At 42.1% G+C, this 22,873-nt stretch overlaps 1 protein-coding gene across 3 annotated transcripts in view; it reads left to right on the top strand.

Annotated features, from left to right (window-relative positions):
• Positions 1 to 22,873, top strand: part of BICRAL (BICRA like chromatin remodeling complex associated protein) — a 105,160-nt gene that overhangs the window by 65,708 nt on the left and 16,579 nt on the right. For 2 of the 3 annotated variants that reach the window (XM_070456418.1, XM_070456419.1), the window contains exons 3-6: positions 5,523 to 5,568; positions 6,041 to 6,089; positions 6,179 to 6,247; positions 9,056 to 10,735. In XM_070456418.1, the coding sequence (XP_070312519.1) occupies positions 5,528 to 5,568; positions 6,041 to 6,089; positions 6,179 to 6,247; positions 9,056 to 10,735 (1,839 nt within the window). In that variant the 5' untranslated portion in view covers positions 5,523 to 5,527. Of the gene's footprint in view, positions 1 to 882; positions 4,692 to 5,522; positions 5,569 to 6,040; positions 6,090 to 6,178; positions 6,248 to 9,055; positions 10,736 to 22,873 lie in introns of those variants that run through there. The other variant, XM_020913984.2, reaches the window with a different exon arrangement.

The following is a 22,873-nucleotide window of genomic DNA, read 5'->3' as shown; positions in this document are numbered from 1 at the left end:
GCAAACTCCAGGAGAGAGTGACAGACGGGTAGCCTGGAATGCTGCCGTCCGTGGTGTGGCAAAGCATTGGACACGACCTAGTGGCTGAATGACAGAACTATATATATCCAGTGAAATACATTTCAAAAATTCAGGCAAAATAAACATTTAAAGACATATGAAAGAATTCATCACAGATCTGTACTTCAGAATATTAAAGGAAATCCTTCAGGAGGGGGGAAATGATACCAGATGAAAATCTGAATCAGTCAAAGGATTGAACAGCACTGGAACTGGTAGATATATGGGTAAAAATAAGTGACTGCAGCTCGGTATACCTTCAGAGATCACCTGAGAAGACTACCCATTCCGTAGCTCAGGACTGCTTAAATAAAGTTTCCTACTGATTCCTGTGCTAGCTCAGCACCTTTTAAAGGCAAATTTGTGAATGATTGGGAAATTATGACAAATACTGATACTATACCAAATCAACACAAATAAAGCAAATGTCAGTAATTTTTTTTGTATGTTGGTAAGATAACTTGTTTTATTGATTCTTGGTGATCTTTTAAAGTTTTAGCTTACTAGTCATCATTTTCACTAGATAATGTTTTTGGAAGAAGAGAAAACAGAAAAGCATATAAGGGAGAGAAGAGAATCATTTGTGATAGCAGCCACATACAAGATTTCATTTTGCGAGTTATTTGAAATCCTGTGTTATGACTTTTAACGTTTTCTTCTGCTCCTAGGTTATAATGTCTTAAATCAGTAGAATTGATTTGCTTAGCTAGCTTTCCTGAAATTTGTTCTTGAAACCAACACATTTCTTGATATAAGAGCTCAGATCTTTTTCCTCCTATGTAAATATATATATATATATAGCCTACCATCTTCCTTTTTATCTCTGGCTTGACAGTCTTTAAAATCTTTCTGTGATCTTAATGAATATCAAACTGTCTGTAAGATATTTCTTCTGAGATAGCTAATGTGGGTTATTCTTGAGGCCACTGAACTGCTTGAAAATTTTCCAAGTATTTGATGTCCAGTATGTTTATGTAGAGTGAGCCTGACTTGAGCTTCTTGTGTTTCATGGATCACCCCATCCTCTTTGTTTTATTAATTGTATTGGGGTGGGGGCCACTGCTCAGCTTGTTGGATCTTAGTTCCCTAACCTGGAATCAAACCCTGGCCCCAAACAGGGAAAGCCCAAAATCCAGCCACCCAGTTTCCCTCCCAGAAGCAGCTGGTATTGCTGGTTATTGTGCCTTATTTCAGGGTCTGGATATGTATACACACATTTTTATATATTTTCCCTCTACCCAACACTTGTAGTATCAATTATATTCACCCACACAATGGAGTGTTACACAGCCATTGAAAATAATGAGGCAGATGTATACGAACTGACTTGGAAAGGTATATGATCAAAGGCACAAGAAAGGTGTATACCTGTTTCGTTTCATTTTTTTTAATGCTTTAAATATAATTTCAGTACCATAAGATTCACCCTTTAAAGTGTACAGTTTTCAGTGATTTGATTCCACAACATTTCCATCACCTTAAGAAATCCCATACTCCTCCCATCTAGGTTTTTACAGTCTGTTGTTAAAAACCAATCACGCTGCAATGGATAAGTCTTTTTTTTTTTTTTTGGCTGTGTTGTGGGCGTGTTGGATGTTAGTTCCCCAATCAGGGTCAAACTCACGCCCCTAACCGCTAGGGAAGTCCCCTGCACCGGATGGTCTTATACACATACCATTTCACACTTGTGCAAGAATATTTGTAGGACAAGCACATGCTAGGTGACATGATTCGTGCATTTAAAAATTTTAAAGTAGTTGCCCTCTCCAGAGTTTATGCTCTCACTAAGTCAAGTCAAGTTGCTCAGTCGTGTCTGACTCTTTGCTGACTCTACTGCATGGACTGTAGCCTACCAGGCTCCTCTGTCCATGGGATTTTCCAGGCAAGAGTACTGGAGTGGGTTGCCATATGCTCTCACTACCAGGGTGTAAAAGTCCCTCTTTTCCATTTCCTGACTAGCATAGTCCTTAACCAAACTTTATCTTTGCCAATCTGACAAATAATCTTATCTCATTGTAATTTTCATTTGCATTCTCTTATCCTAAGTGAGGGTGATTACTTTTACATGTTTAGGGGTTACTTGTCTTTCCTTTTTTTTGGACTGATTTTTCATACCCTTTGATTTTATACAGGGTAGCTGACCTTTTTAAAAATATGAGCTCTTTATGTATTAGGGAGAAAAGCTGCTTGTGATATGAACTTAACATGTTTTCCCCACTTTTTGTTTTTTAGTCTTTATTCATTTTTTTTCTTTTATCATGCAGAATTTTTAAAAAAATTTTGTCATCAAATTTGGCAGACTTCTGCGTCTTGTAACATACTTAGCCTTTTCCTACTCCAAGATTATAAAACAAAATTCTCCCATATGTTTTTCTTAAACTGTAAGTCTCTTCTCATCCCTCACCTGCCCCACCACATTTAACTCTTAGATCCATCTGGAATTTATTTTTGTGTAAGATAGGAGGTATGGCTCCACCTTCTTTTCTCTAGAGGGCTAACGTTTTCTCCCACTGATTTGAAATGTCACTTTTACATTGTCCTCTTGATTAAGAACAGTGTGAGCAATTTTAAATATTCGCTTTCACTCTTTAGGAGTGGTAGTCAGGGATTTCCCTGGTGGTCCGTGCTTAAAACGTTGCACTTCTAATGCATGGGGCGCTGATTCAATCTTGGATCAGGGAACCAAGAGCCCACATGTGGTCAGGAAATAAAAATAAATTAATTTTTTTAAAAAAAAGTAATAGTCAGGTGTTTGGGCAGTGCCTTCTGATCTCTTGGGGCACCTATAAGAACTGCAGTCCCCTTCTCTCCCTGCCAGATCCTACTACTGCAAACTGCTATCACCCAGGGGATGTGTCTTACTCTAGTGTGTGAAACCAAGAAGTAGTTTGTAACCTCTGATCTAGGGACTTCCTCTTGGAAGAGGGGCGGCCAGAGGCCCATCTCCTGAATCCAGAGTCATTACTTTAATGAGGGCTTCAACAAGAGCCCAGAAGTAATGGGGGAATCTTTCCAAAGAAAACTCAGCTCTTCACTTTGGAGTTATTAGTTTCTATCCTCAGGTTGTCTTTCTGTTTTAGAATCCTAGTCAATTTCTACACAGTCGTTCTGGTAGATTTATCTGATGGGGCCATCTGTCCTCCTGGGGAAAGAAATACTGGCTTGGGCTATGTTGTGACTGTGTTCTGACACCATGTAGAACTGGGTGTGCAGAGGTAAGAGTCACCTCTTCTAATCTGAAAGTGCTTAGTCAGAAAAGAGTGTGGCCCTTTAAAAGGTAGAATTCTCAGAGTTGCCCTGACTATAAAGGCTCGTGGCATTCTACCGAAGGGGCGCTGGAGGAGAAGGTCTGTCTGGCAGGACTGATGCCGCGAGTAGGGTGGATGTCGCCAACAAGTGTTCTGTCGGGTGTCTGGGCAGCCCACTTGGTAGGGGAGGGTGTGCAGTGGCCTTTAACTTCATCCCTCTTGTACAGTTGTTCTTTTACTGGGTCTGCTCAGGAAGTAGCTTGTCCCCGAGCTGTGGGGTAGCAGAGGCTGTCTGTGCTTGAAAGTCTTGGTGGCGGTGACACTTGGGAGGAGCCACTGGCGCTGCCTTCCTCTCGGGGTGTGTGTTACCCTGGGGCGTCTCGTGCGCTGGAGGAGCTGGTACAGGTGTTAGGGGAACCAGGGAGAGGCGTGAAAGGGTTCTGCCCTGATGCAAGCTGTTTTTCACATACATTTAGTTCATTCTGAAAACTGTTAGACACTTAAAAAAATGAATTTATAGAGGGTACAGTGGAGCTCCATTTAAATAGTCATGTTGAAGTAAAGAAATTATATGCATTTTATAGGCTTAATTATACATCATAATTAGCTAATGTAGTCCATGTGATTGTGATGTCTGGGAGACCAGCCCAGGGAACAGTAATGAGCAACAGCTAATGTGGTTCCACATGTTAAATGCCAGGATTTAAGGGCGGACCTTCACACAAGTTTCTACCATGTCTACTTGATGGTAGTTTTCCAGCTTCTCCTTCCTGTCCCTTCTCACCCCTCAAAAGCCGTGTGAGTAAAGTCATCCTAGCATGCCCCTGGGCGACTCAACATCTGAGTCCTAGACACAGATTTCACTTGGCCCGTGCGCCTCCCACAGTTGTGGCCATGGCTGTTAGCGTTGGATAAGCTGTCCGCACTGACCTCCTCCTGTCTCCCATCAGCTCTCCTCTCCACCAGTGATCCACTCAGAGGGATAATCCACCAGCAGCTGAACCCTGTCACCCACCAACGGGGAGGTCCCACATGGGGGGATACTTACCCCTTCCAGACCCTTCCTGAGGAAAGCAAGTTTCCTTCCATGTGGCAGGAGTAATTTTTATATTTGTTTGGCCTTGTGACCGATGGGATGGGAAGTGGAGAGGAGGTGGCAGTTTTAACCGAGAAAAAAAAACCTTAGTAGAAACTCTGCCTTCTTCGGGCGTGTCCCTCTTCTGGGCATCTCTTCAGGATTTCATTCCTCCGTCCAACTGCCGTTCACAACTGCCCTTTCCAACGGCTCCAGAACTCTTGGCCTTGGCATTCCGTGATGTAAATTATTCCACGCATGGCTCGAAATGGGTGCGAAGCAATGTTGCCAGGTGTCGGATCACTAGTGTAAGTTTCCTGGATCTCGGGGGAGGGAGGAGAAAGAAAAGGGGGAGAACCGCTCTTGGAATTTGTACAGTTGTTATTGTTTCAGCCAGAACACAGCGATTGTGCTGGCTGAGCTGGATGCTCTCGATGGCTGGGGAGAGAGGGAGCTCTGGGCTTAGAGCTGGGGTGAACTGGGAGTTGAGAGTTTCTACTTTAAAGATTCTAGTGTTAGGATGTACACTGTTTACAACTGAACAGTTGGCATTGCTGCTGCGGAGGGAGGAACTTGGGACCTTCAGTGCAAAGCCTGTCACAGTACTGCCTGGGGCAGTGGTGCCTCTTCTGTCTCCAAAAGTAGGGAGAATTGACTTTTCTGTTTTCCTAAAGATAGCGAAAATATGGCTAGAAATCCGGATTGCTCACCAGGTTTGGAAACATCTAGTCACAAAATTCAAAGACCTCTGTATGCACGGGATTTTTTTAAAAACAAAACTGTGATTGCTCCTCTTGTTCACTATACTTTTTGAGGAAGTTACTGTTCCTGGTTTACTGGCCCTTTGGGGAATTGCATGTGAAGGGTTGCTGCCAACCCCCTTAGATTTGTCTGGATTCCTTTTTGACTTGTAAGTTAAGAATTTGTGTTCAATAAAAACAATTTAAATTGAATACTTGATCTCTTGAATGACCACAAAAATTTAAAAATCACATTCATAATAAGTAACTAGAGAGAAGTGCACATGAATTACAGTTATTTCTCTCGGAAAGTATAAGGTGTATTTTTGTGTTGCGTTGATGCTGGTGGCTTTAATCTGCTCTGCTGAAACAGTGCTTTCTTATTCCTTCTCTTTATAGTTGTCATGGATGATGATGACGACTCGTGTCTCCTTGATCTTATTGGGTAAGACTCTCATTCCAGGATTGGGGTGAATTGAGTGTGTGAGGTCTGCTGTACTGAAACAACCTAATAAGCACATTGAAACCAAGTGGGGGGTTTTTAAATAAAAATTAAATAATCATCAGAGGTATAGTAGATATATATATAGGTATAGTAGGAAAGTATAATATACCTACCTATAGGTATATATAGGTATAGTAGGAAGATAGAGTGACATGGATTAACATAGGAGTCATCATTAGGTAATCCTTTATTAAATTCATTTTCTAAGAAATCCCAGGAGGCTGAAATGAGTGATAGTAAGAAATGAAATGACAGCAAAACAAAACAGACAAAAACTACTAATAGTTTTAAAACAAGGAGAGGATTTTACTTGAGCTAATATGTCCTTTTCTTTTTACCCTCATAAAAATGAACTCTAAATATAAGTAATGTATTTATTTGCTGTTGTCTCTGTTTGGTGGTTGTTTTCTAGAGACCCACAAGCATTGAACTATTTTCTACATGGACCTAGTAATAAATCGGTGAGTAAGACTCAGGCTGTCACAGTCATACATTTTGTTTCTTCTTTTACAGTCTAAGTGATCATTTTTTTGAATTTGTACCTTTGCAGAGCAATGAGGACTTGACTAATGCAGGATATTCTGCAGCCAATTCAAATTCGATTTTCGCCAACTCTAGTGTGAGTATTGGAAACTGCAATGATCAGGTGTTTCTGTCTCATTGATGCCTGATGACTGGAAGCTATAATTGCTTTTGAATCATGATGGGAATCCTCACTTCATCTTTTACAGTTGCCACAAGAGGAAAATCTATTGAATTATGTTGACAGTTTTTACTTTTAACTTAGCCTATTAAGATTTTTACTTTACTATTTTCCTAAGCTTTCAATTTTCTTTCTAAAATGCCACGGACACATAACCTAAGAAACTTAGAGTCTTTTGAACACTGTTACATAAGCTTTAAGAAAAAATCCTTCTGAATTATGGTTATGTTCTCATCCTTTTCATCTTAAACGAGGAAAAAGATCATAGTAACTAATAACTATTAAGCACTCAGTATGTTCTTGGCACTAAGAGCTTAACAAATATCAACCTCACTAACCCTTAAAATAATTCCGTGAAGAATATAGCAGGTTCTATTAGTATCCATATTTGAAGATGAGGGAACTGAAGATTGGTACTTACCGAGTATTACACACAGCCAGGAGTTGCAGAGCTTGGAATTGAACCCAGGCCACCAGGTTCCAGGGTGCAGGTCCTTAAACTCTAGGAGCATCTAGACAAGAAATCTGACCTTCAGGACAGGGGAGTCCTGCCTGGAGATGTATCCAGATGGCTGTGTTTAAGCCCATGTTACTTTAATCTTTTAGCTGCTTTGTTCTCCACAGATGATAGTCTAGAGTCCCAAGTTTGAATCCTTGCTCTGCCACTTTCTAGCTCTGTAACCTTGCTTATATCACTAAATTTCCATGAGGCTCAGGTTCTTTATTTGTAAATCCAGGAGAATGATAGATCTACCTCATAGGCTGGTTAAGATGAATGGAACTAGTCCATGGGCACACTGTTCAGTTAATGTCAACTTATCATCATCATCAGGGTCTTTATTTTCTTCATCCATAATATGGAGTACCATTGGAGTAGCATTTAGAAAGTTCTTGGAAATGTACAATTCTTTAACGTATTTGAGTGTATACAAAGTATGTCAGATCATAACATGTAAGACTCCTCCACATGCTAGGGATGGCTTTAAAGTCACAACACTATCTCCTGTAAGGCTTGTGAATCAGTAGCAATTCTGAAATTCATTCTGAGTGGGCAATAACTGCATGCAAGCCTATAACCCATAAAGGAGATATTTAGCCTGTTTCCCAACACTAATGATTTTTACTCACCAGCTCTCCCACTTCCATGTGAGTATTAATTCTAACTCTTCAGGCTGCTTCATTCAGGGTGTATTTTTGGGGAACTTGGATTATGTCATGGCAGTAGAAATATTTTAAAAGCTTTGAAAAATATGAAATTTCAAACCCATGGTCTGTTAATTTGTGCACTGTGAAAACATCACCACTCTGGAGATAATCCACTGTTGCCTTGACCTTTCTCTGCAGAAATAAGCAAACAAACCTCCTTGGTTTCAGTGGCTTTTCCCCACTTCCTTTCAAATGACTTCAAGTTCTAACTGGGTGTCCGGTGAACTAGTCTTGCTTTTCTACCTGTTTCTTCCCGTCTTCTAGCCCCCAGAGCACCATACCTTACTAACCCATGGCTGAGAATTTCTAGGGTTTTGAAAGCTGGACTGTTCATTCTTCTTCTTTTTTTTTTTTTTTTTTTTTTTTCAGTCACACTGTGTGGCTTGCAGGATCTTAGTTCCCCAATCAGGGATTGAACCCAGGTCCTGGCAGTGAAAATACCAAGTCCTAACTGCTGGACCACCAAGGAATCCCTGGATTGTTTATTCTTGACTGATCTATTTTTAAATGTTTTTCTTCACCTTTTAACATTTTTAATTATGTTACAATATATATAACAACAAGTTTACCATCCTAACCATTTTTAAGAATACAGTTTGGTAGTGTTAAGTATATTTACATTGCCTTCACCTTGTGTTAAATAACTATTGATTTCATTTTTCTTTCTTTTATAATCTTGTCGTATCCCATGATAAACTTCTGACCCAGTGGAGTGTCTCTGATTTATCAGTAACTGTGTTCAGTTCTCTATATATGCCTGTTTTGTTGTCTCTAATTGGAATGCCCAGACCTTAAGGACTCATTACGGACAGACACTAATGCACAAGTGAGCACTTGACAAGTGGTGACCAACTTTTACTCTTGAATAGGACACTGATATAGTTTTTAAAGCATCATAGTGAGCTGATTACTTCTAAGAAATCAAATGCCCATTCACTCATTTCACATCAGAATCTTCTTTTCATCCAGACTGATTTTTCCTGGACTGGGACAGGTTAGCACTAGGGGAGTTCTGAGAAACCTTGAAAGTCAAGGCTGAATCTGGGATACCTTCGGGACATCTAGTAGAACCACACTCAGAACTCCCAAAATTCATGTCTCATCCCGTGGTACAAAGAACTAGACACTGCTGTCTCCTGGATACACACATACCCTTGGCTGAGTCCCATTCAAGCTTTGGACTTGGGAGTGATCCTGAAAAAATAATGCCTATGCCACTATCTCAAAGAATAAAGCTACTCAGGTAGCCATGAGTATGTTTGCATTATTGATCTGTTCCCTATAAAATAATTTACCAGAGCAATGAATGCTTATACTTACCAAAAAAAAAACCCAAAAAACAAACTTAAACATCATTACTAAGGGAATCAAGTATCAGAATAAGATGAGCAGTTTGGAGAGTTGAGTCTAAAAAGCAGACTGTTATGCTTTATTCATATTCAAAAGTGAGATTCGTTTTTTGTTTAAGAATCTTTCAGAGGTGAGATATGCTGTGTAACCTCCCGCTTATTTTTTTAGAATGCTGATCCTAAGTCAGCCCTCAAAGCTGTAAGCAGCCAGCTTGGAGAAGGGCCCAGTGATGGACTGCCACTTTCAAGTAGCCTTCAGTTTCTCGAAGATGAACTTGAGTCTTCTCCTCTTCCTGATCTCAGTGAGGACCAACCTTTCGACATTCTTCAGAAATCCTTGCAGGAGGCCAATATCACTGAACAGACATTGGCAGAAGAGGCATATCTGGACGCCAGTATAGGTTCGAGCCAACAGTTTGCACAAGCTCAGCTTCATCCCTCTTCATCAGCATCCTTTACTCAGGCTTCTAATGTTTCTAATTACTCAGGTCAGACACTGCAGCCTATAGGGGTGACTCATGTGCCTGTTGGCACATCGTTTGCAAGCAATACGGTGGGTGTGCACCATGGCTTTATGCACCACGTGGGGATCAGTGTGCCCAGCCAGCATTTGTCTAATAGCAGTCAGATTAGTGGTTCTGGTCAAATACAGTTAATTGGGTCATTTGGTAATCAACCTTCCATGATGACTATTAATAACCTAGATGGATCACAAATAATACTAAAGGGTAGTGGGCAGCAAGCCCCCTCAAATGTGAGTGGAGGGCTTCTCGTTCACAGACAGACTCCTAATGGCAACTCCTTGTTTGGGAACTCCAGTTCCAGCCCAGTAGCACAGCCTGTTACTGTTCCGTTTAACAGCACAAATTTCCAAACATCTTTACCTGTGCATAACATCATCATACAAAGGGGTCTTGCACCAAATTCAAATAAAGTCCCAGTTAATATCCAGCCAAAGCCTATCCAGATGGGTCAGCAAAACACATACAATGTGAACAACTTGGGAATACAACAGCACCATGTTCAGCAAGGGATCTCGTTTGCCTCTGCAAGCTCACCCCAGGGCTCAGTGGTTGGTCCGCACATGTCCGTGAACATCGTAAACCAACAGAACACAAGGAAGCCCGTCACCTCGCAGGCTGTGAGCAGCGCCGGGGGCAGTATCGTTATTCATTCTCCCATGGGCCAGCCTCACACACCCCAGAGTCAGTTCCTCATACCTACAAGCCTTTCTGTCAGTTCCAACTCGGTACACCACGTCCAGACCATCAATGGGCAGCTTCTTCAGACTCAGCCCTCTCAGCTCATTTCCGGCCAGGTGGCCTCAGAGCATGTCATGTTGAACAGAAACTCTTCCAACATGCTCAGGACCAATCAACCATATTCTGGACAGATGCTGAACAACCAGAGTGCCGCCGTCCAGTTAGTGTCTGGGCAGACATTCGCCACCTCCGGAAGCCCGGTGATTGTCAACCACGCCTCTCCTCAGATCGTCGGCGGACAGGTGCCTTTGCAGCAGGCATCACCCACCGTCTTGCACCTGTCCCCTGGGCAGAGCAGCGTCTCCCAAGGAAGACCTGGCTTCACCACCATGCCCTCGGTGACAAGCATGGCAGGACCTAGTCGGTTCCCTGTTGTCAGTTCGTCCAGCACTGCCCATCCTAGTCTTGGGTCTGCGGTTCAGTCTGGTGCATCAGGATCAAACTTTACGGGAGATCAGCTGACCCAGCCCAACAGGACTCCAGGACCGGTCAGCGTGTCCCATCGTCTTCCAGTTCCTTCTTCCAAGTCTACCAGCACCTTCAGTAACACACCTGGAGTAGGAAGCCAGCAACAGTTCTTCTGTCAGGTAACGTTCCCTTTATCAAACAAATGCTTGGGTGATTACGGAATGGAAGAATGGAATATGTATTTGTAAGAATATAATTTTCATCCTAGGTTCCCAATTTATTATCTTAAGATGTTCAACTTATGATTGATTGCCTCTTTTCTTCTTAGTTAAAATGTTCTATCCTGCATAGCATTGTGGTTTAGGGTGGAGACTTCATGGATTTCAATCTAGGCTGTATGACTGGGAACAAGTCTTACCTTAACTAACCTCTCTAGACTTAAGTTTTTCCATCAGTATAATGTAGTCTGTATTAATAATACTACCATCCCACACAGTTATTGAGAAAGTTAAGTGAAATAATCTGTATAAAGTGCTTAGCATGGTCCCTGGCAAGTGGCAAACACTCAGCTCAGATGTGCTTAGCTCATCATGTCCAACTCTTTGCAACCCAGACTGTTAGCCGGCCTCTGTCCATGGGATTTTTCAAGCCAGAATACTGGAGTGGGTTGTCATTTTCCTCCTCCAGGGGATCAAAGAGCCAATATTAATACATATACTTGGTGGAATGTGTTATAGGCATTTAAAAGGAAAGATTATTTCAGATTATTTACTTACATCATGGTGGCTCAGACAGTAAAGAATCTTCCTGCAGTGTGGGAGACCTGGGTTCAATCCCTGGGTTGGGAAGATCCACTGGAGAAGGGAATGGCAACCCACTCCAGTATTCTTGCCTGGAGAATTCTATGGGCAGAGGAGCCTGTCAGGTTACAGTCCATGGGGTCGCAAAGAGTCAGACAGGAATGAGTGACTAACACTTTGGCTTCCCTCTCACTTGCATCATATAGAAGCCACGGGGTCCTATGGCTATGGACTGGGTAGAGAAGTCGTGGCTGTTTCTTGGATGCCAACTGGAAAGGCCCAGGTACCCGCTGAGACTCAGCAGTGGGTAACTGGCCTGCACAGAGGGATGGGTACAGGGGGAAGGATACAGGGCAGTGGATTGGACCAAGTACTTGCGCCTGTTCTTACCAGGCTGCAGTGCAGGTGAATGACCAGGCAGTCAGTTACCCCATGTGAAGATGATGTTCCTGAAAAGCATTTCAAATATCTGTCAGCTGTGGTCCCTCACCCCATCAGCCAGTCCTTGAACTCCTGTGGCTTTTGGCTCTTGCTCACTCTGAGAATGTTCTGCAGCTCCAGTTCCATACCCCACCTTCCTGCTGTGGTCTGCCCTCTCAACACCTCCATTTTCCCTGCCTTTCTTCTCCACACTTAGAAGAACTCAAAAACTTCTCTCTACCACGTAGGTCAATATTTTTTAAATTGTATACCTTTGACTTAGTAATTCCATTAAGAATCCTAAGGAAACAGGTTATTTATGATTAAGGATGTTCAGTGTACACTTTTGGTATCAAAACTGTTTGTTTGTGTGTTTTGTTTGTTAAATTTTATTTATATTTATTTGGCTGCCCCACATCTTAATTGTGGCATGCCAGATCTTCGATCTTAGTTGTGACATGTGGGGTCTAGTTCCCTGAACAAGGATCAAACCCAGGACCCCTGCATTGGGAGCGAGGAATATTAGCCACTGAACCACCAGGGAAGTTCCTCTGTGTATTTTGAAATAATAGACTTATAGACTTAGAGAAAAATGAAAGTTGTGAGAATAATGTAAAGAATTCTCGTGTACCCTTCACCAAAATTCTCCAAATGTTAACTTTTTGCCCCATTTGTTTTATTCTTCTCTCTCTCTCTGTTTCACACAAACACATACACAAACACCCACACAGAGTTTTGATTGAAGGGTAAATTGCAGGCATGATGCCTCTTGACCCCAACATACTTCAGTCTTAACATGTTTATTTCTTGAAGTCAGGGGCATTCCCCTACATAACCACAGTACTGTTATCAAAACCGAGAAGTCAGCATTACTACAATATTACTATCAAATCTACAGACTTTATTCTGTGTAGTTCATTTTCTCAATAATGTCCCTTATGGCAAGAGAGAATAAAATTTGTTTTGTTTTGTTTTTATGGTCCAGGATCCAACCTAGGATCACTGCCTAATTCTGTTGTCATGTCTTTAAATCTGAAACAGTTTCTTCATCTTTTATGACCTTGACTTTTTGAAGAGTACAAGTCAGTTATTTTATTGAGTGTCCCTCAATTTGAGTTTCTCTAATGTTTCCTCATGATGAAATTCAGGTTATACATTTTTGGTGGCCTTCCCTGGTGGCTTAACAGTAAAGAATCTGCCTACCAATGCAGTAGATGTGGGTTTGATCCCTGGTTCAGGAAGATCCCCTGGAGAAGGAAACAGCAACCCACTCTGGTATACTTGCCTGGGAAATCCCATGGACAGAGGAGGCTGGTGGGTTATAGTATGTGGGATCGCAAAGAGTCAGACTCAACTGAACAACTAAACAGCAACACAGTTTTGATAGGATTTCACAGAAGTGGTGTATATGTCCTCATGGTGTGGACTTGTCCCATTCCTGGTGATGTTAACGTTGAGCACTTGCTTAAGATGGGATCTGCTTCATGTGGTGTCTGATGTATCATTAATAAGCTTCTTTGGGGAGCTACATTGAGATTATGTAGATATTGTTTCTTGTCAAACTTGAACAAACTAGTTTAGCTTTCGTTGATAATTCCCGACTGAATCAGTTATTACTCAGTCAGCTGTTACTGTGATGGTCACCACATAGAGACTTTCTAATTCCATCAAGTTTATTCTACCTTAATTGTTAGCATTCTGCTCTAAGGAAGAACTTTCCTGTTTCTCCCTTTTACTTCTATCAGTATAGACTCATAGATTCTCATTTAATGAGTTAAAAATTGTTGCAATAAAAAAAAATTGTTGCAATCATTTATTTTGATGCTCAAATTGATTTTTTAAATTATTTTTTAACATGAAACTTGAGATCATATGCTCTTTTTTTTTTCCACTTTGATGCTTCGGTTTCTTTGGGTTTACATGTTTATTTAATTTTTTGGTTGCATGGCATGTGGGATCTTAGTTCCCTGACCAGGAGTTAAACCCACATCGCCTGCTTTGGCAGCGCAGAGTCCTAACTACTGGACCACCAGGGAACTTCCACTCAAGTTGATTTGATGGCCATTGAGTGCCCCTCCAAATTGGCTTCTGGTCCCTCTGACATGTTTACATTTTGCTTTGAGCACTGCCTTTTAATTTCTGGGAAAACATGATGTTCCATGTTTGCCTTTCACTTTCCTGCCCCTGCCTTGGAATTCAACCATTCAACAAAGGCCTTGTTCCTTCTAGTGGAGAACAGTACTTAGAAGCCAAGATCTGAGCACTACATATTCATTGCTACTGACATTGTCTCAACTGGGACTTATGTGTATTTACACATACACAACATCTGTAGCTATCTATTATCTGTTTATCTATATATCTATATTTAAAACAGTAGGTTCATATTGTTACTTCAATTCTAATCCAGGACCACCAGATTCGTTATTCAAGTCTCCTTTTCCATATTTATCACTCCCTTTTCTAATAGTGAAAAAGCCTGCCCCATAATATATTTATTTGCCCAATCCTAGAATACATAGAAAATAGTTTTTAGAATCACTAATGCATGGGCTTCCCTGGTGGCTCAGAGGGTAAAGCATCTGCCTGCAATGCAGAAGACCTGGGTTTGATCCCTGGGTTGGGAAGATCCCCTGGAGAAATGGCAACCCACTCCAGTATTCTTGCCTGGAGAATCCCATGGACAGAGGAGCCTGGTAGGCTAGACTCCATGGGGTCACAGAGTCAGACATGACTCCACTGTTTAAAACAAACCTACTTCAGATTTGATTGCTGACTTACAGCTCCTTCTTTACCCTAAAGGTATATAGTCAAAACACTGTTTAAAAGTTACTAGGGTTAGTACTTACTTTTCCTTCGTTGGTGTGGCTGTGCTATTCTTTTGAACTATGCTTTTGCTTATTTGTTTCTGTTTGTATTTTGTTTTAGAGTTCTTTCCTGCTACTTTTGTTGATTTTATCTATTTAATTTCTTTTGAGCGAGTGAACCATTGGCGCAGTCCCACACGTCAGGGCTGGCAGAGTGTGCGGGGCAGTCTCCCTCCTCGCTGGCCCCTCTCCTGCTCACAACCCCTCCATCCTTTCCTGCCAGTTCCCCTCCATCACCTCTATTTGCCAGTCTCAGTAGTCTCTCCTTTATTTATCATCTGTTTGTTTTCACACAAGTAAGCAGATACATGTATATTTTCTCATTTCCCCTCTTTTCTTACTCAAATATAGTATACTGTAGATATTCTTCTATACTTCAGTTGCAAAAAAGTTTTCTAAACCCAATATAGTAATTCTCCTACTATAGGATTTATATATATATAAATTACTGAATATACTGAAGTATTATATAACTGTTTAAAATGTTTTTGAAAAATAATTAAAGATTTGAGGGAAGGCTTATAAAATCATTTTGGGCTTCCCTGGTGGCTCAGCTGGTAAAGAATCTGCCTGCAATGCGAGAGAACTGGGTTCAATCCCAGGGTTGGGAAGATCCCTGGAGAAGGGAAAGGCTACCCACTCCTGGATTCTGGCCTGGAGAATTCCATGGACTCTGTAGTTCATGGGGTCACAAAGAGTCAGACCTGACTGAGCAACTTTCACTTATAAAATCATTTTAAGTGCACATTTAAACATGACATATTTAAAATGTACATTTAACTGCAAAATTGTTAATAAGCAATTTGCTTTCTCTTTTAGAAAAATGATGAAAGACAATATGGTGAACTAGAAAATAGAAAACCCTCTTGCTTACCAAACACTCAGAAACTTGATTAAAAGGAAATGTACTACTCCATTAACAGCAGTTCCTTGGATGGTGGAATTACAGATACTCTGTTTTCTTCTAATTTAAAAAATTTACCCACATAGAGGAGGTGATACCTGGAAAGCATTTATCAACATATTGATGCATTTTTTTAAAAAGTAAAACTTCCCATTGGTAACAATTAGAAACAGTTCCAAAATAGCTTAGAATGAAAAGTAAGCCCTCTTCTTCCAGATTTCCCTATCAGAGGCCACCAGTGTTTCTGTGTTCTTTCTCTTTCTCTTCCCCCAGAGACATCCTTTGCATACCCAGCACACGTCACATATACACTTAACTCTGCAACACACTGTACTCATTACCATATGCATTTTTACTTAATTAGATAACTTGAGGATCTCATGATATCTGTATATATTGGTCTACTTTATGTTTATTATAATTAATTATACATAATCAGCCACAGCATGGTCATTTCCTTTCTTTTTCATTTTTTTCAATAATGCTTCAATGAAGTGGGGAAAAATCTCTCTCTATTAACTCCCCGAAGTTTCAATTATCCAAAGGTAACAAGAAGCATATTCCAGCAGCTCCAAAGTAATTTTTTGTGACTTTTAATGTCAAAGAATATTGGGAACTAAATCTTGCATTATACTCCATGTGTTCTGCTGTAGGTTTTCCAGAACAATTAAAACATCAGGTATTTTGGAATAAGGAGGGCATAACCTTGGAGGCTGCACAAACTGGGAAAGTAGTCTTGAGGTGCCATCTAACATTTACCCCCCCCAGGAAATCCAGAAGCACAGTGACTCTTTTACTTTATAATTTCTGTATAAATTACCTTATAGAACATTGTAAGGAACAAAAATACCATCATCAAGGGCTTTCAAGGTTTATCTACTTGGGGAAATTTCATTTAGCAAGTTTTGATACTACAAAGCATTAATATTAAATGAGTTTTAAATATAAACTGTATTTATTTTTGCCATCGAAATACACTTACTTGGTTCAAAATTCAAAAGGTACAGAAAGTTGTGTACTACAGTGAAAAATTTCTTCCTCCTGTCGCCAGCCACTCAGTTGCCTCTAGTTTTACCAGCTTCTTAACGAGTGAACTTAAGTCCCCGCCCCACCTTTTCTTTTATGAAAACTTTCAAAACCACAGAAAAGTTGGGAGGGTACAGTGAACCTCCTCAGCGAGATTCACTACTTGTTTATGTTTTGCAGCATTTGTTCTGTTTGTGTCTGGATGTCTTTCTCTCTTTCCAAACACACACACACACACACAAACACACACACACTTTCCTCTGAACTATTTTGAAAGTAAGTTGCAAAATGGCATGAGCCTTGGCCGCTAAATTCTTTAGCAAGTATCTCCCAAAAACAAAGACTGTCTTCAACACAACCTCAGTACCACTATCATGCCCAGGAAATTTAACATTTGTATAATAACATTATATCAGATTTCTTCCTGTTGAGCCAGTAACGCCCTTTATGACAATGCCCTTTATGACAATGCCTCGCTCTGATCACTTATTGTCACGTCTCTTTAGGCTACAGCAGCCTGGATCAATTGTTTCAAGGGTGGCCCTCAGTGCATTGACTGATTGTTTCCTCATGATTAGATTCTGGCCGAGTGGCTGACTTATAGCGTTTGTTTATAGCGTTTGTTTATCACCCTTTATGGGTGATCACTTGGTTCCCATGCCGCCCCTGGCCAGGTTTCTCCTCGAGGTATTCAAAAAGTATCTTATTCCAGTACAAGGAAGACATAATCTCTGGGACGGTGTTTTGGGACTATGTGACCTTCTTGTTTCTCAGCCTTTCACCATTGACTTCACTGATATATATATTACATTAGTGATTGCAAAATGATTTTCTAATTATCCTATCTACTGTTAGTGACTGAGATTTTTCCAAAAAAGAGAGCTTTTTCTTCTTCTCACATTGTGTATATATGTGTGCTGCTGCTGCTGCTGCTAAGTCGCTTCAGTCGTGTCCAACTCTGTGCGACTCCATAGACAACAGCCCACCAGGCTCCCCCGTCCCTGGGATTCTCCAGGCAAGAACACTGGAGTGGGTTGCCATTTCCTTGTCCAATGCGTGAAAGTGAAGTCATTCAGTCGTGTCCGACTCCTAGCAACCCCATGGACTGCAGCCCATCAGGCTCCTCCGTCCATGGGATTTTCCAGGCAAGAGTGCTGGAGTGGGGTGCCATTGCGTTCTCCAGCATATATGTGTATGTGTGTATATAACACTATGAAATCATAGTTGTTTTTTTTTTCTTTTTAATTTATTTAATCGGCTATGCCAGGTCTTAGTTGCAGCATGTGGGACCTAGTTCCCTGACCAGGGATTGAACCCAGGCGCCCCTACATTGGCAGTGTGGAGTCTTAGCCACTGGACGAAGTCCCGACATCATAGTTTGTTTTTTCATTCGTTTTAAAACTACTTATGGAGGATTTTATTTTATTTTTTTACTTACTTATTTACTCTATTTGGCTGCATCAGGTCTTCATTGTGGCATGCAGGATCTTCATTGCATCATGGGGGATCTATCGTTGCATGCACTGACTCAGTTGTGGTATGCAGGCTCAGTAGTTGTGGCGCGTGGGCTTGGTTGTTCCACAGCGTATGGGATCTTAGTTTCCCAACCAGGGATGAACCTATGTCCCCTGCATTGCAAGGTGGATTCTTAACCACTGGGCCACCAGGGGAGTCCCTGTGAGGAACTTGAAACATGAACAAAAGTAGACAAGATAGTGTATTGAACCCTCATGCTCAATCAGCTTCAGGGCTCACCCACTCACAGTTGCTTCTGTGTTAGCCATACCTGACTCAGGCTTCCCTGCCCAGTATTATTCTGAAGCTAATCAAGACATATAAGTTCATCTCCTAATTTTTTAGTGTATTTCTCTAAAATATTGTGTATTTTCTTTCATAGTTAATGTTGCAATCTATTGCTTTCTTTATTCTTTTGATGCTTAAATTGTCCCCAGTTTGGCCAGTGGAGGCAAGGCCTACTTAACATGGCTTCTGTACTTCTGTCCCCTCCCCACCTCCTTTGTGCACTCTATGGGACAAGACATTGCAGGCATGTCTTATGATTTCCTTGCCTCACACCTAGAATCAGTCATCTCTCTAAGGAGCCCTGTGAATTTAAATCTCTTCATGCAAAGGGTCATTTACAGGATTTAGGCTTTCTCATGAATGGATTAATATTTCACAAGTCACTGATGAAAGAGGTGCAGTTTGCAAGAGTTTAACCTGTCAAACAAAAGTAAACAAATTAAGTCTAACTCTCTTTAGATCACTAATAGATTTAGTAGATCTTAATTAAATTCCCTGACAGCTTTGTGTGAGAGATTTCCAGGAGTGGTCACCACTGAAGTCTCCAGCCTTCCCTGCCCCTTTCTAATTCCTTCCCCATCCAGCTCAGCCTGCCTACCTTACCATGGAACCACCGAATCCTCAGACACTCAGACTTCATAATCTAGATGTTCTTGCTTTTTTCTTTTCCTTCTGTACTTTTAATAGGTTACTGAATCCTACAAATTCTTCTTTTTATGTCTCATATCCATTCTTCCCAATAACAGTGAAAGTAATAATATTATTAACAACTGGTACATGCAGGGGCTATCTGTATTATTTCTAATCCTTACTTTGGGGCCACAGGTAGCATTATTGTTCCCATTTTGCAATCACAGAGTTGGAGGTTCAGAGCTTGGGCGAATTGCTATAAAGGCAGACTTCACCTGCTAGCTGTCTTACTACACTGTCTCCCATTGCTCTCCTTTCTGCATCCATACTTGGGGCTAGACTTTAAGAGGGACAGCGATATAATGGGGAAAACAGGAGTTGGAATAGCAATCAGAGCTCACTTGCAGGTCCTCCTCTGCCACTGACTGGTTTTGTGATCTAAGTTCATATCTTAAATTCTTGTTTTCTCTTGAAAATGAGGAAACCCTAGCCAAGCCATAGAATCATCTGGGGAGCTTTGTAAAAATATGGATACCCCCATAAATTCTGACTTAAATGGTCTGGATTAAAGGCTCTAGGCATTAGCATTTTTCAAAAGCTCCCCAACTGATTCTAAAGTGCAAACAGGAAGAAGGGCCAATGGGTAGATGGTTCCCAAGGCCCATTTGTATTATCATTAGGGGGCTGTCACCATTGTCTGAGTGATTAATCTGCCTTCAGCCTCTTCTCAAAGTCTGGTTTCCATCACATTCATCTTCCCAAAACATTTGTTTGGTGACCTAAACCACATCATCTGGGAGCTTCTCATTGCACAGGAGAAAAGTACAAACCCCCAGCCCAGCCCTTAATCTGAACTCAAGCTGAACTCTTCAGGTTAGCCAGGCACGACCCCTCATGGTTCCCCAAACAGGCCAGACTCATCGTGAGCCCCAGGCCTCTGCTTATGGGTATCCACTGGATGTCCTTTCCTGTCTGGCCTGACGGCTTCCCCTCCATCAGGGTATCCAGGCTTCTAAAAGAGTAAAGCCTTTCTCACACCATCCATTGATCTCTTCTCTGCACTTTTTGTTTACACTGCCCACGAGGTACATAATCACTCACTGTACTGTTTCCTTCATTGATTCATTCATTCAGCAGTGTATCAGCACCTGCGTGGCCAGCCCTGGGCCATGTCCCAGGGCTACAACAGGCTGTTGCAGGGGCAGAAGGCGGCAGACAAGCTGACCAGCATCCTCAGTGCTTTGGTGGGAGCAGCCCAGAGCTCCGGGCTCCAGAAAGGAGCCTCTCACCCAGATGGGGCAGGTTTCCGTGAAATAGTGGTTTCTGACTGAGCCCTCTCAAAGGAAAAGCAAGTTATCCAGTACAAGAGGGTCCGAGTTGAGAATGTTCAGGCGGTGGGATCAGCCAGTGCAGGGCCTTGGGGAGGGGAGACAGTGTGGTTCTGCAGGGGGAGGAGAGCAGGTTCAAGTGAGGCATGAGGATTTAGGTGGGAAAGGTAAGCGGACACTAAATCGTAGGGACCTTGATGCTGTGTCACAGAGCCATCGTGGTATCACAACCTAAGCGTGACAGTGAAAACCAACCACCCGGGTGGCAGTGGGAGTGGCAAGGCGTGAGATGGATTTGAAGCAGGTTAGATAGAATTTCTGGTTGATTGGCTGGAGTGGTGGAATAAGGGTGATACAGATTCCCGACTTTTTTAAGCCAAAAAGTTGGCTTAAAACTCAACATGCAGAAAACTAAGACCATGGCATCTGTTCTCATCACTTCATGCAAATAGATGGGGAAACCATGGAAACAGTGAGAGACTTTATTTTGGGGGGCTCCAAAATCACTGCAGATGGTGATTGCAGCCATGAAATTAAAAGATGCTTGCTCCTTGAAAGAAAAGCTATATGACCAACCTAGACAACATATTAAAAAGCAGAGACATTTCTTTGCCAACAAAGGTCTGTCTAGTCAAAGCTATGGTTTTTCCAGTAGTCATGTGTGGATGTGAGAGTTGGACTGTAAAGAAAGCTGAGCACCAAAGAATTGATGCTTTTGAACTGTGGTGTTGGAGAAGACTCTTGAGAGTCCCTTGGACTGCAAGGAGATCCAACCAGTCCATCCTAAAGGAAACCAGTTGTGAATACTCATTGGAAGGATTGATGCTAAAACTCCAATACTTTGGTCACCTGACGTGAAGAACTGACTCATTTGAAAAGACTCTGATGCTGGGAAAAACTGAAGGTGGGAGAAGGGGAGGGACAACAGAGGATGAGATGGTTGGATGGCATCACTGACTTGATGAACATGAGTTTGAGAAAGCTCTGGGAGATGGACAGGGAAGCCTGGCATGCTGCAGTCCTTGGGGTCACAAAGAGTCGGAAACGATTGAGCAACTGAACTGAACTGAGATTTCCGACTGTGACACCCAAGTTCACTGAAATAGAGAACAGGGGAAGACGTCGTGGTTTTGAAGGGAAATTCTGAGTTTAGTTTAGGATGTTTGTCAAGGGTGAGGTACTTGTGTGACAACGTAGTTGTATGGGAAACGGCTCCATATGCTGAAGCAGAGGGCGAAATGCAAGCTGAAGTGGGACTGACTGGCATGTATATCATGCTGGAAGCGGCCAGAGTGGAGGAAATGCATCAGGAAGAGTGTGTCAGTGGAGAGGAAGAGTGACCAGAAGAGAACCCTAACGCACTTCAGCACTTTGAGGGTGGACACAGAAAGGCAAGTCCGCAGGCAAGACTCAGAACATTCCAAAAAACCAAAAGGTCTTGGCAGTTTGGAACTAAGAAAGGAAAATGAGGCAGGCAGGGATAGCTGGGGTCCATAAAGTTGAGTGTCACTGAGGGGCTGGCGGAAGTCAGGATGGGAATGTTTCTGACATGTTTAGCAACAGGGAGGCAGTTGTTGACCTTGGTAACATTTGTTTCCATGGAGTGATATGTGCAGAAGCCAGATTATAGATGAGGGGAGATGAGGAGGGTGGTGATGAGCATGGACAACTTCCAGAAAAATGACAGTAACTGACCCTGCAGTAGTTCCACAGATGTGTGGAGTCTGGTGGGTGATTTTTATAAGATACAGGAAAGCCTTGACCTTTTTTCCAAAGCTCTTGGGAAGAAGAAGGACATGAATTCCAGGACATCAGTGGGATTCTTTGTAGAAAGAAAGGGGGAGATGCTTCTTCCACTGTAACAGGGAAGGGGGAAGGGATGACTGGGGATTAGGTGAGGTCATATCTTTGATGGTAGAAGGTGGAATGAATTCTCACCTGGCTTACAGGTTTGAAGACAATGAAATAGCCTTCGTGGAAAATGAGCAGGGAGCTAGCCAGAGAAAGAAAGGGTTGCTGGTCAGGCCTAAGGGCCTGAGATCGGCCACCGTAACTGGTCACTGGTGGGCTGTGTTTGGGCCCGCCTGAGTATTCTCTGGCTGGTACATGTTCAGAAGGCAAGGCCCGTAGCAGTATCCTTCAGCCCCTTTCTTTGATTACCGTAGTATAGTATATACAGTGAACGCCTAAACGTCTTAGTCAAGGTACTTTGGGTTGCAACTATCAGAAGCTCACTCTAACTTGTTTAGCAAAAAAAAGAGAACATCTCGTGGCGTGCAGCTCCTTTATAAGGGTCAGAACCAGGCTCTCTGCTGTTTCCTTGGCCTCTCCAAGATGGCATGTGCCTGCCTCTCTCCTTCACGGCCCCCTCTCACCCTTCTGGCCCCAAATGGCCACCCCAGGCCAACGTCACAATATTTGCCAACCATGTAACAGAGACTGGAAAAAGAGACAAAAGAAAAACGGAGACTGGCAAGTGCAGTGGTTTCCCCAGCTTGAGAATACATCAGAATCCCCTGGAGAGCTCTTTTAAATAATA

This window comes from Odocoileus virginianus, chromosome 27, assembly GCF_023699985.2.
Source record: "Odocoileus virginianus isolate 20LAN1187 ecotype Illinois chromosome 27, Ovbor_1.2, whole genome shotgun sequence".
NCBI classification, from domain to species: Eukaryota; Metazoa; Chordata; class Mammalia; order Artiodactyla; family Cervidae; genus Odocoileus; species Odocoileus virginianus.
The sequence above is the reverse complement of the archived record's forward strand: the minus strand, read 5'-3'. Positions and strand labels throughout refer to the sequence as shown.